Genomic DNA, 14,464 nt, shown 5'->3' with positions numbered 1-14,464 from the left:
CTTTAGTACTTCATCTAAAGGATAGATGGCGTTAGTAGTTACAAAAATGTTTTGTCAACAAGTAATTAATGTGTAGTAAAATGATTAAATATGAGTATTATATGACTTAGGTATATGTATATGGAAAATACATTACTGTTTAATTATTATTTATACAGTTATCAATATCTTAAAGAATATACTAAAAAACAATAACAGCTGTAAGACTGGTTTCACGCATGCGTACTATCAACCATATTAGTTCCACAAAATATCGTTATGGCGCTAGTATTAAGTTCTTATATCACTTTCAGTCTGTGAAAATAGTATTTATTGTCTTATCCTACGAAGATGGATTATTTTTTGTTGGAAGGCACTAGCTTCCAACCGCGCCTCTTGAGAATTTTATTATAGTTTAGAGCGTTTCTGAATATATAAGGTATTTTACACTGAAGTAATTTTGCAAATAATATCAGTAGAATGCTTGCCACGACTGAACTTCTATAAAAGCGGCGCTAGTTTACCTATATGTCATTGCTTAACATGAAAAAGTAAATACTTCTAACATTTTCCGACGCCATTAGAGAGGTCAACCACACAAACGAAATTCTTCAGCTCTATAATTATTATAATTTAATAGATAAGTAGTTCACAAAGGATTGCTGTTTTTTATTTATAAACGAATCTTCCAAACCATACGAACTTACTACCAATAAGTTATTAGATAAATAAAATTATTATTTAAGAACGTAAAGAAACTCATATTTCACTAGTATCTGTAGTAGCATAGAGTAAGAGATCTAATAAAACCATAATTTATCGATTCTACCTACATATGTACTGTATGTTTGCCACATCAAATAAAGTAATAAATCAACAAGATTGCCAGTATTGCTACCGTATAAAATAGATAGATAAGAACTGGCAACATTTTTGTGTGAATGCCAAGAGTATTTGGATGCTGGTAATGTTGCTAGACTAAAAAATGTTTGCCGATTTGGCATTGTCGTGTGGAATCGCAGGTTTTACGGTATTTCTAGACTTTTAGTTAGATACTACAATACTACATAACGGTATTCTATTGAGATGAATCTGAAGAAAATTTCAGATAGCCCTAATCATTCTTTAACAGTAAAATTACCTAATCATCTGCCTAGCCTTAGCCTTTTACCAAATATGTTGGGGTCGGCTTCCAGTCTAACTGAATGCAGCTGAGTACTAGTGTTGTACAAGGAGTGACTGCTTATCTTTTCAACCCAGTTTCCTGGGCAACCCAACCCCCTGACTTATTGGCTTCTGACTCCCCAGACGACTAACGACTGCCAGAGACGTTTAAATGACAGTCGGGATCTACAGTTTATGGTGCCCTCCGAAACGCGGTCATTGGTGTCCAAGACAAGACAAGTACATATGTACTTAGAAAGTAGGTACATGTCAATCGCTTGACAATATATTGTTGAAAATTACAACCCTACTTTTTGACCTGCATACATAAACTATGTGCAAAGTATAAAGAATGAGGAAATGCATAATGTTTGGGTTGCTCTATATAATAGGAGCAGTATGGTAACCTACTTCCGTTGCCATAGCAACCATGTAAGCAACAGTGAGGATTTTAACCTTCAACCTGACATTTCTGACATATGTTTTGATATTAGTGTCATGTCTTACAATTTAAGGGTAAGTTGCACTATTATACATTAATGGGTGTATGGTTTGAAACCACAATATTTGATGACCTATATCAAAGACATTCCTTTGACTTTTGAGTCCCAGTTTTTATGGTAATTTTCTTAAAATGGCAACACCGCATAGAGCGACTTCTGTGCTCATGGTCTCAGTATCAATTACCGGGTTGCCCCGAAATCTCTTTGTGGCTGTCAGAAAATTTCACAAAGCAGTCTGCAACTTGGAGATTGATGCACCCGTTCATCGAAGAGCACGTTAATGTAGGTTCTGTTTGTGATCTCTCTCTGACCTGGCTGTGAGAGTGAAGGAATAGTGAGTGCACCTGTGTCTGCGCAAATGCTTGTGCAGTATATTTATGTCTGCTGATCTCCTTAGAGAATCCCCGTTATCATTATTGTCTTTTTTTCAGGTGGTAAACACAGTGTACCTAATTTTTATATTATCAACGTAATTGTTTACCCTAATTTTTTCAGCAGAGAGAGGTTTTTGACCTTTCGTGGTCTACTTTTTAGGCATCCATTAACGTTTATTAAAAGCTATTGTCGTTAAGAATTAGTTTTCCCGTTCCACGCGATGTAATTAATAAGACAAATAAATAAACCTGCAAAAGTTTAAGTACTTCAACTTTTATCTATTTCCTGGTATAAAATGTCTTTGAAACTTTCAGTTGTGTAAAGAAACTTAGTTCTGAAACTGTAAGCAATCATTCTAAGTATTTGAACTTAAAACATTTTTAGCTCTACTTTTGAACATGTTTTAGATAAATATACGAAATAACAAGCATTACTTTTGTAAATTCTTTCTTTCCTGTCGTATTTCTATGTTCAGGTATCGTGTGTGTAGAAAAAATCATAAATAAATAAATAACATTATGGCGTCAGGCGTAGACAGTAGAATAACTTTTTAAAAATAACCATGAAGGCACAGGCATTAAACATACAGCCTTAAACACGACAGCTCCATTATATATAAGCAGATATTGACACACCCTTGGCTATCCTACAATCCAAATATAGAGTGTAAAGCGTGGACGCGACGAGGCGGGCAGTGCGTGCGCCCCAGACTGTGGTATTGATCCCACCACCTGCCGGCCACCACTCCCACCCGCCAACTAACTTCTTCTAGTCGGCCATCGCCCCGCGCCACGATACTACACTCAAATAAAACATAAAGAAAACAATTTAAAAAATAAAACAACTGTCAATTTTGGCGCCATCTCAGTTCCAAGTTCGAATTGTGCCGCGAATCCAAGTGTTCGTTCCGCCAAATTTTTGAATTTCGAATTTTTTTTATAGTCTTTTTTTTCAACCACGTGTTTCACAACAGTGATAAGTGTTTTACCGACAGAAGTGTTACTCGCTTGTAATTGTTCGCGCAATGAAGTGACTCACCGGTGTCGACCTGGATCTTGGATGTCAGGCATTATCTCAATTTATGGCATTAAACTCGTAATTGCTCGTCTGTTAGCCGGTTCGCAAAGTTAAATTATCGTCCTGAATTTTCCAGGCTCAGTTTCATTTAACTTCATAATTCCGTGTTCAGACTGTAGTAGAGCATAAACAAACTAGACTGAGACCTAATTTATGCGGCCAGTAACAATCTAATTGCTTTCACCGCTACATACCGCTGCAACAATAGATCGCAAAAAGGAAATTATTATCAACCGTCTATCAGATGCAAATTATTATCACGCCACTTATCTAGACCCCTCTAGATAGAGCGAGGATGATATTCTCGTTTCGCGCGGCACACTAACCCGATCGAGCGTAATAACAGATTTTTCTTGTATGTCTATCAGCTGTTGGAGTCTGGCCGTGTAGTATCGCGGATATTTTTTCCCGTGAGGGGGGAAAATGCATAAAAATTTGCATAGTCTCACGTCACAGAGGTAGTTAGAGACGCCGACGTGAGTCAGACAGCGGACGAGGCCAATTACGTTTTTTGCGCGAACAATTTTCTAAATTCAAAACAGATAAACTGCTGTCTAGAAAACGAAACGTAACGATTCTTTTTTTTTAATCGATATTCTATTTTCGAATCGAGTGTTCTGTGTTGTGGATTGTGTTAGTGTGTGTGAGATGTGATTATTTTTTTTTTACTTTTTTTTTATAATGGAGCGAAGTGTTTTGGCGGAGTCGAAGCACGTTCAGTGGGCTTCTGAAGTAAGTATAGTTACTAGTACAAAATGAGTCATTGTTAATCGATTTTATTTACAAATGCTTTGCAATAGTGTCGTGTCGAAGGTTAATTACTGTTGTGAACAAATCGCTTTTCGACCATAACCTGAATCACCCTGAATATTGAAAAAAATGCTCTTTTCGGTTGCATTATGACTGGTGCTGTGCTGACCTTGTCACTCTCAGTAGCTTTCAAATGAATGAAACTTGCAACCAGTTGCATCATTGCTGAAGTTTTTTTTTACATTGTTTTAGTAATGATACCTTATTTCACACAGTTAAGTAGCTATATTATTTGTGTGTACACTGTACATAAATGGTTCTGCTACCTTATTTCGCACTGCTAGGTACCTATATTATTGTGTGTACATAAATAGTTCTGACACAAGTTTCGTTTTTTTTTTGGTAGAGTTTACGGTTCGTCAAATTACTTTGCCACTCCGAAGTTGGGTATTAGTGACTCACTTCACAGTAGTCAAAACATAACGCTTTTTGGCAGTGAAGTAAAATTAACTTACAATGCAATAGCGCATGCGCAAGGTGTCACAACGGTGATCTCAGAGCGGCATAGTTAATTCAGTATCCATGAACATTATATCAAATAACATACATAGGTACTTATAGGTAATATAAAGATAACTATTTTTGAGGAAAAATACTAGGTAGAGGTACCTATTTTTAATCATAAATCAACTCGTTCAAAGAAACTTACAACAATGTTTAAGATTGTAAACCTACTTCTGACATATTTGTCATTGACGAACATTGAACATTTTGTACGAAAATCTTTTTGAAACAAAATTCTTATTCTTAAATAAAATATCACCTTGGTTGGCATTTGTAAGTTAAATATAAGTAAGTCGTGGCACTCCGTCACGTTGTTATACTTTTTGTTACAGTTTTTCAGTAATGACTTGAAGAATAAGAGCTCTTGCACACTGAAAACTTTTAGTCGGCCGATAGTTTGTACGGGCTTATAAATCAGTATGGAGCATTGACATATATTCTAGCGATAGACAAGAACATCCATACAAATAATTTACCCGCTTATGTCGTCTGTTGACATCTCGTTGACGTATTGTGACATGTAGTCATCCTCATTGATGTTAATTGCAGAAGTGTCGCTCGTATTTTGCCTACATTTTTCATTACTCAAAAAGTTTATATCTAAGTGAATTCAAAATCATGTAATATATCAAAAAGTTTATTTATATCTAATTGAATGCAAAATCATGTAATATATTAAAACCAGGAACTTATTTTTAGGGTTTTTAATATTAATTACGATGTTTTTTTTCTTAAGAGGGCTATCATAAATTTTCGCGAATTTAATTATTTTTTCTTGAAAGTAACATACCATGACAAAGTGAAGTCTGTTTTCATTGATATTTTACCTACTGCCAGTTTTATGGCACATCTGTTTCTGCACGATTTTCTTAATCCATAATTTAAGATGGCGGGCGGGAACAAATTAATGCATGTTTGTAAAATTGAATTATAAATGAAAAGTATGATATACATACAAGCGTTGTAATAGCATAAACAGCGTGTAATTTTACTAACTTGACTCTCGAATAGTTTATATGTGTAAGTTTATACCTTGATATGTATTTTCTATTTTATAATTGTCGTTTCATAGACATCCATCTGACGCAGGTGTCAAAATCGCTCTGATTTGCCATTTTGGGCACTGCATAGTCTGCAGTGCAGTTCAGTGTGGTAAGCTTTTTGTTCAGAACGTTCTATCTAGTACGTAGTACATATATATCGATGGTATGGAGTGTATGTCAGTGCGCACATTATAATCATCTGGTATCCGACCAGTATTAGAAAAATTGACGGCAGTTCCCATTATTTATCTGTTTTACTACATAGTATAAAACAAGTTCGCTTTTTCTGTCCCTATATTCCTATGACCCTTTGTACGCTCAAAGCTTCAAAACTACGCAACCGATTTCATGCGGTTTTTTCAATAGATATGGTGATTGAAGAGGAAGGTTTACATGTATAATAACGTCCATTAAATAGTGGCGAAATACTGTTACCCCGTGCGAAGCCGGGGCGGGTTGCTAGTACTACCTACATAAAGACATAGAATTTTGACATTACCTTATGTTACATTCTTATCTTTAGTAAGTAAAATAATAGATAGAATACTCAGAACTGCAAGCCAAAGTTCAAAAACTACATAAACGTCAATTTTCCTCAAACAATGTATTGTCCTTTTATTAACCTTGAATTTTCAAAGAAGGTAAACAGTTGTTTTTAGGAAAACTGACGTGTTTATTGTCTACGTGTTTTTGTTGTTTTCTGGCGTTAATAGTTTGATTGGATTCGCCAATACCTTCAAAAGAAAATCCGAACTTCAGAATTACACGAGTCAAACTCCCCAGCAATATGAACAATCGGCAAACCATCCTCGCCAACTAAGTATCGGCCGACAGTTTAGTCTCCAGTGTGCTACTCTTAGTCGGTAGTAGAGCAGAAAAAAATAATTAAGCCATTACAGTCCATACAAATTGGATGCAATTATCTTCTTGTTACCTACATATTTGTATCGAAGAGGATACGATATTGTAAGGAAAATAAACCACTCAAGTTTTCTAAGAACAATTTTGACTGTCAAGCCAATTTCTAAATTAAGAAAAGATCAAGTCGTTCGGTCGTCGTTTGTAGTTGCAAAATGAGACTTTTTCACAATTCCAATATTAGGCAATAGAAAAGGTGAAACTCGGTTAATATAAAACATGGAAGGACACCTTCAACCTTTACATTATTATAATTAATATATAACTCTATAATGATGTAAATTTTATATTTCAATTAAATATATTTTACTGAAGTCAATCCCTTCTTTCATCTCAATTTTTACAAAGTTATCTATCAAGAGGTTTATCCCGTGAAAGAATTTCCTTCCTGACCCTGGAAGAAACTCCATTATCATTATCAGCTTCTTATTCAACCCCGCAAAGATAACCTCTTGTCATTTTAATAAATAATTTATCAAGTAAGTAGACGTCAATAAGGGCGCGCACCTTATACAATTTTCATCATTCTTTTTTAGAGATCCATATCCAAAGGGTGAAACATCATTATCATCATCTGCCGAGCCTTTTCCCAACTATATTGTAGTCGGCTTCCAGTCTAACTGGATGCAGCTGAGTGCCAGTGTCTTACAAGGAGTGACTGATCCAAAAGGCAAAACTGGACCTATTAAGATTTCGCTGACTGTTTGTCATCCGGCTGTCTGTATCTCATGAATCATCATAGCAAGATAGGTCATTTTGTTCCCGCTTTAATAATGTATAATAAATAAGTATTTTAAAGGGCCCATGCAACAAACTTGATTTTTTGCTCGTTCGTACGTGAGGCCGACTCTCACTTGGCCGTTTTTTAACTTAGACCAACCTTTGTCTGTTGCGTGTAAAACCGTGGCTACACCGTGTGAATTAAATATGTGAATGGGATTTCTTTATTGCAGCCACACACACACATACATATAAGTAGGTTTAATATACTGGCTGTGTCTCAGCTATTGTTTTTGTTATAATCTGTGTTACAATGGGTTGGATCTCAAGAGATTTCTTTTTGTATCCTTTTTGTATAATATAGTATGTGTTAGGTTCAACTCGGTTTTGATTGTTTTGAGCATAATCTAATGGGTTATGTATGGAAGGTGACCTTATTGAAAATGTTCGTATTATTTCAAGCCTTTCATTTTTGTTTTAAGTTGAAATGACTGAAAGAACAAGAATAGTATTTAGTAGTGTTTCTTAGATTTCACTTGTGTAACCAATATCACAGAGTAGGTACATCATTATTAGGTTCCTAATACCTACAAAAAAATCTTCACCTATACAGGTACGTCATGAACAGACTTTCATGCAGTTTTCACCAATGGATAGAAAAATTCATAAAAAAAGGTTTAGGTACATAATTGAAGGTCCCTTAACGGACCCTAGTGATTCAATAACTTACGTAATTGCATTTTCTATCAATTTGGAATGACAACCCCTAAAACGCCCACTTAAATATTGCTCTTTTTCATATACCTAAATATGTATACCACTAAGTAAATATGTACACATTATCCCTGCTAATATTATAAATGCGAAAGTAACTCTGTCTGTCTGTCTGTCTGTTACGCTTTCAAGACTAAACCACTGAACAGATTTTAATAAAATTTGGTACAGAGATAGAGTTAACCTTGAGAAAGAACATTGGATAGTTTTTATCCCGGACTTTTGAAGAATTCTCTTGAAAACGCGATATAACCGAACTCTCCGCGGGCGAAGCCGCAGGCGGAAGCTAGTTAATAATATAAAACGTGGGCTGCTTATTCAGTAAACAAACAAGATCCCATTTCTTATAAATAAGTGTTTCTGCGAAAACTTTCATATTAATGGTCTGAAGCTCATATTACAGACAGACATACTTATTAGTAACTGTATATTCTGTTTTGTTATGTTTCTCGAGTTATAATGAGTCATATCTATTACAATTAAATATTATCCGAAGGAGGGCGTGTTTCTTATAAATTAAGGAGAAGATAAACAATATTTTCTTTTGTATCAAATAGCGGTATAATTATAAATCTTTGACATTTTCATTTCGTGATCGTCATTTTTGTTTATTTTTTGTAAAACGGTATGGTACGTTAACGTACCGGTACGGTTAAATAAAGAGTACGGGTGATCCAAACTATCAGAGATTCATAGCTTAATTCATCCACTGGTTTGTGTTGCAATATCAATATAAAGCTTACTATAATAACCAATGATAGAAAAATACCTGCAGAACCTTTACTTCAAAAATAAAAAATAACTATGAAAACATCCAAACTAGCCTTCTATAGTTAATTTGTTTTTGTAAATTATGATTTTTCAACTTGTATGGACTGTACTTTTATTTTTTTTGTATTCCAACTTGTCCTTCTACTATAATAATTTCCCTAAAAAATGCCAGCACACGTTTTTCAGGGTTCTATGTAAATATGTCACTCGACTAGAAGAGGGATCCTCGTGGATCCTTGTCTTATCTTGAATTAGGAACAGTAAATTGACACTTTAGCGGCCATCTTGGATTATTACGGTCACGTGCCGACCCTTGGGGCTGGGTGTTTCAAGTCTTCTGGTATATCTAGGGTATATCTATTACTTATTATGTAAATAGTTATGTTTTAGGTCAATCATTTTGATGTGAATTACCTATTATTAGGTAACGATATTATACCTAGTAGTATTTTATTTTTTTGGTAATGTGAAGAATCCAACTTCGAATCAATAAAAGTTTCTAATCAAGATCACTGTTTGTTTAGAAACAAATGTGCGTGGAGTGAACAAGTTATTTCTGGGAAACGGTATAAACTTTACATACAAAATCTGTTTAAAGATTCTTTTTAGCATTAAAATAACTCAACATAACTTCTAAAAAACAGATGCACTTATTTTAAGAGCACGGATGAAAGAAATTCATTTCAGCACGATGCTATATTCATGTCTGGACTCGTGATCATCACATCATTAGAAAATACATACTATAACTTATAAAAGTACATTGTAATTCCATTGGGATTTTCCTGGTCTCTCATCGTAACCGTATGTACCTACTTAAACCACTAGACCACCAAGACTTTTATTTTCTCAGTAAAAACGTGAAATTACGAAATAAACCTCAATGACTCAGACAGTATATTGACTAATGTATAAACGTATTAAATCTAGCGTTACATTGCACTTAAAGAATTGCAGTTTTCGTGTTAAGCAATGTTAATTACAACAAGTGGGTTATGTAATGTATTACATTACTGTATGAGGATATAATCTTAAGCTATTAATGAGAATATGACTGGAATTCTTTGCTTTTCCCGATAATAACTATTTTTTTTTATTTACTTTTTTATATTTCTTGATAACGTTACGGCCCATACCACTTGTAATGTTTATTATGCAAAGCAATAAAGTATCAAGTATTGGGTATAAATTATCAGTAAACCTACTTTTGTATCCGTCCACGATTGGGCCAAATGATATGTAAATATGTATCTATAAATATATATAAATATGTATCTCCGTAATATATATAAATATGTATCTCCCTCTTCTCCGAATTTCTCCCTCGCATTGTGGTGCTATATCATACAGCTTTCACGAGGTCCATTCTGTTTTATCTTACTACAGAATCACAAAATGTATGTCACTATGTCTAATGATCACTTAACAATTTAGTATTCGAACCCTGTAGCCTTATTACTTAGTTAGAAGACGCACTAGCGACCAATAGACCAAAGAGTTTTCAAACAAAATACTGAAATATACTTACCTCTAACAACAAAACACCTGAAATTATTCGTAAATAATCAACAATTATTTCGCAATTAACTGTTCGGAAACTATTAATAAACGATTTATACCAATTACTAAACCATTTACATACCATAACAACTACGTATGTAACTTTAAATATATTTCATTATTACGAAATATTTTTATCGAATTCTTGATTTCGTGAAAAACCAATATGGCGGCCTCATCGCGGTGTGATGACGTATTTCGAGGTTTTTAATTACGAAAGTGTCACAGTGCTTGCATTGTTTCGTGAATTTGATTAATTGTTTGGTTTACTGGGTAAGTTAAAATTAAGAAAATAACTTTTTTGGTGGTTTTAAATATACGCGTAGGCGTAATCCCAGCTATGCGAAGAGTAGGCGTAGGTAATGACGGGGCTAAAAATAGCGATTCTAATTAATCCATCTCTTAGGATTTTTGGACTGTTGGACACGTTTTTTTCATTTTATATATAAGATATAAGGCATTACAGGTTTCGACTGGGGGTTTGTGTCGTCAAGTTTATGTATTTGTACTTACATACAAACGTAAAATTAAAATAACACAAAATTCAATCGTGCTGTGTCTTCACAAAAAAAAGGGTGTCGATAATCAGTTTTTTCATTCACAGTGCCTATTCCCTCTGGTTGTTTTTTTAAGAACAGATGATTAAAAGTTTGAAAGTTTTCATCATAGAAAATGGCTCTGAATTCTACCAACAGCTCAATTTAAAAGAAAACAGACTTACTACGTAATTGCTACTTATTAATTACACACAATGGGTCGTCATTTAACTATGGGATCGATAAATCTAACAATATGAGCGAAAGTGATGAGAATAAATACGAAAACAATGGATTCCCATAGAGAGATGCCATTGTTTCATATTTTACTAGATAAAAATGTAACTGAGAAGAAAATTTAGAAAAACAAATACCTAACAGGGAGCTGTTATTAAATAGTTTTGATACAATGCTTGATTGTTGAAATATATTTCGTATTACTAATATATAATTAGCTATAGAGTTACAGGCTTCGTTTGATTGATCACCATAATGTCAGGAACTAGTCTGATAAAAAAAATATTTCGATGCTAGATAATCCCTATTATCCGAGTGAGGGAAATAGTTTCACGGAACAATGGGGAACAGCTAGTAACAAAATAAAATTGTCACTACCTAGCCTACCATTGATTTCCCCAGGGTACTAGAAGTCTCGTTGTTTTTATTTTTTTAAAGCAAACTATGCAGAGTTACATTGACTATGCAATGCAAAGGTTAATATCGAAAAGAAATAACTATTTAAAACGCGTAAATTTTGTAATATTGTGTAATTAAATAAGTGTAATATTATCTAAGCCTGTCTTATTATATGTATTATTGCAAATCAAATTTCCACCTCGTCTGCCTATTATTTAGCCAGCTTTTTATATTGAGGCTTCCAGTCTAACCGGATGCAGCTGAGTACCAGTGTTTCACTAGGAGCGACTGCCTTCCTACTAACCGTAACGATTGCCAAAGCAAATGAAAACTGCTAAGTACCTATCATTATTTTAATCAGCTGATAACAATACAAGACCAGTTTCAAGTTCTTGTAATTGTTATCTTAAAAATCTCATTTTATCTACATTATCAACACTTGAACAAAAACAAAACCTTGTTGAGTAGCTCTCTAAAACAATGTCATGATAATAATTACAGTTAATGTAAAGTCCAGTTAATTATTTCATGACATCATTGTAGACTGGTGAGTCACTCGTTTTTACAAGTTTCATGGTTACATGGATATGAAATATTTGGATAGCACACTGTCTAATCTAAAGTTCTAAGCTAATGTTATAAAGAGGTTTTTTGTGTCTGTAATTTTGTACTTTACAGGCTCCTAAACTGCTGAACGGATTTGAAAAATTGTTCCACTTTTAGAAAGCTACGCTATACAGCTACACATAGCTACACACCGTGGGGCTGCCCACACAGTTTCACCCGGGTTCAGAGGGAACTACTTCTCATACCAGGATAAATTGTAGCCAATAAAACTTAACAGCCTACTATGTAACCTACTATTTATTAGAATAATTAGTATTTTCAACTTACCTGGTAGATCCAGAGACCTACCCCTATAACTAAACGAAACCTCTTCATAATATTAATATAGATAACACCCCAAATGCTTAGCCCCTTAATCCTTACCTTCCTAACACTAGGGTGACAACAATAATTCTAATTTCGAACCTTCTCCTAAATTGGTGACCACACGATTACGAATGTCAGGACACAGGTGGTAACAGGGATAGGTTGATGTCAACCTATTTGATACCCGAGGGGTCAAATGGGTGCGGTAGTACATAGAATTTGGTTTGGTATGTAGGTCAGATGGATTTTGGTAATGAAATGAAGTATATTTTTTCAATTTTGAATCCGCAATACACTGTCGTCAAGCATTTTATTTAATATCCAACCAGACTCACTTCTACACTGATATTGCTACTTAAATAGTTACGTGAATTTAGTGATAATCTGTCTTAAAGTGAAGAGTGCATAGATTAGTTACTTGTAGGCAACCAAGCTCCATTTTCGACCACACTGTTGCTTACCATCAGATGAGATAGGTAGTAGTCAAACACGAGCCTATCATCAATACAAAAATATATAAATAACTGTACACAATATTTTGCTGCTACTTTTCATTCATTATTAATAGTTAACCTCTAAACTAAAAACTCAATAGGTACATCATAAACCTATCTACTGCACAAAACCTCGAACAACACCAAACTGCATTGAACTGCGACTCAATATAAAAGTACCACTAGGTACCGTTTAACCGACCTCAGTTACTTGAATCAAAGCCGATTTCTATAAGAGTTTAGATTCGCTACAGACACGCGAAGATTACTTATAAAGAAAGTTTTTGCACCTAGTTCTATGTCAACTATTTATTAATGCTGTTAAAGACTTGAGGACTGTTTCAATATTCGATCTATCTATTCATTTGCTTAGTTAGAGACAAGAATTTGAGGCAAATGTTATAATTCTATCTGTAGAAAATTCAAAAGATAGAATATTAGGAAACGGCCACTTTTAAATTATTTATTACTATTAAAGATAAACCCCCGCACTCAAAGACGTTTAATGGTTACTTAAGTCATTCCTTAGTGAAGGATTTCTTTGACAGTCCATTACTAAGGAGTGTCTTAAGTAATCATTAAATGTCTCTGAGTGTGGCCGATAAACTTCTAGACTGTTTGAACTGTTTGATAAACAGATGGTCTAGTCTAGAGCCTAAGAAAGCACATTATAAGGTTGTCGGAAGTAGTTTCCTCGGGTCGCGGGAGGAACAGTAAGGAACAGATACTAGCTTATACATACATGATATACATTAGAATACGACTAAGTAACTTATTATCCAGCTGCGAGAAGTAGTTCCCTCGGGACACAGGTAAAACCGCAGACCCCGGGCTAGACATAAAACAAAATAATTTTAAAGACTAGCGGTGCCTGTAACGACTAAAACTTGCGTGCGACCTATAATCTACATAAGTTCAGTAGTTCAAACTAAAGACAAACTTTATCGTTTAATAACTATGACAAAACAATAAAACGTTGACGTTAATAAGCTTTGACAAGACAAAGAAAAACCTTGTAAAAGTTTTTGTTCAAAAACGTAAAAAAACTTTTTGGTAGTTTCTTAAGTTTCAATAGTAGGTAAAGTCCTTGTAAAGCACTGGTACTCAGCTGAATCCGGTTGGACTGGAAGCCGACCCCAACATAGTCGGGAAAAAGGCTCGGAGGATGATGATGATGAGTAGGTAAAGTCCTTATTTGGTAGAATATAGTCACAATAGGAAACCCTTATTTCCTTAACCTTTATTTTAACCCTACATTAAAGTAATATTCCAGGTTTAGTACCTACCTACCCCCAGATTAGTCACAGAATACTTAACATCCCAAAAGTTAGTCTTTAACCCTAAAACGTTTCATCTCAAAACTAATTTTCCTCAGTAACAGCCAACCCTACAAAAAACCACACCCTTTAAATTAGGCCGAGTTCACACTGTTCGAATCAGCGCAGGTGGAGGTCAGCGCTCAAGATTCGTGCCGATGATTCTAATTACGGTTAATTTCTCAATTGAAGACTTCAGTCCGTAACTACATCGAGTTAGGTAGGATTTGATGATGTTCACAACTACCCAACTAGCAAAATTCTCCTATAGCAATTGACTAATAAGATTACACGCCTTATAGAAATCTAGTAGACGCATTAACTTAGGCCACTGATCCTGCTAAAGCATCT

The 14,464-nt window shown here is 34.5% G+C and overlaps 1 protein-coding gene across 10 annotated transcripts in view; it reads left to right on the top strand.

Annotated features, from left to right (window-relative positions):
* Positions 1 to 14,464, top strand: part of LOC110372641 (uncharacterized) — a 90,182-nt gene that overhangs the window by 33,663 nt on the left and 42,055 nt on the right. Inside the window, exons 1-2 of one of the 10 annotated variants that reach the window (XM_049849712.2) lie at positions 2,796 to 3,082; positions 3,641 to 3,830. The exons of 7 other annotated variants lie outside the window; for them this stretch is intronic. In XM_049849712.2, the coding sequence (XP_049705669.1) occupies positions 3,780 to 3,830 (51 nt within the window). In that variant the 5' untranslated portion in view covers positions 2,796 to 3,082; positions 3,641 to 3,779. Of the gene's footprint in view, positions 1 to 2,795; positions 3,083 to 3,160; positions 3,831 to 14,464 lie in introns of those variants that run through there. 2 more of the 10 variants (XM_049849714.2, XM_049849713.2) reach the window with 2 other exon arrangements.

The sequence above is a fragment of the Helicoverpa armigera genome, chromosome 26 (genome assembly GCF_030705265.1).
Source record: "Helicoverpa armigera isolate CAAS_96S chromosome 26, ASM3070526v1, whole genome shotgun sequence".
NCBI classification, from domain to species: domain Eukaryota; kingdom Metazoa; phylum Arthropoda; class Insecta; order Lepidoptera; family Noctuidae; genus Helicoverpa; species Helicoverpa armigera.
Note: the sequence above shows the minus strand (reverse complement) of the source record. Positions and strands in the feature narration are given on the sequence as shown.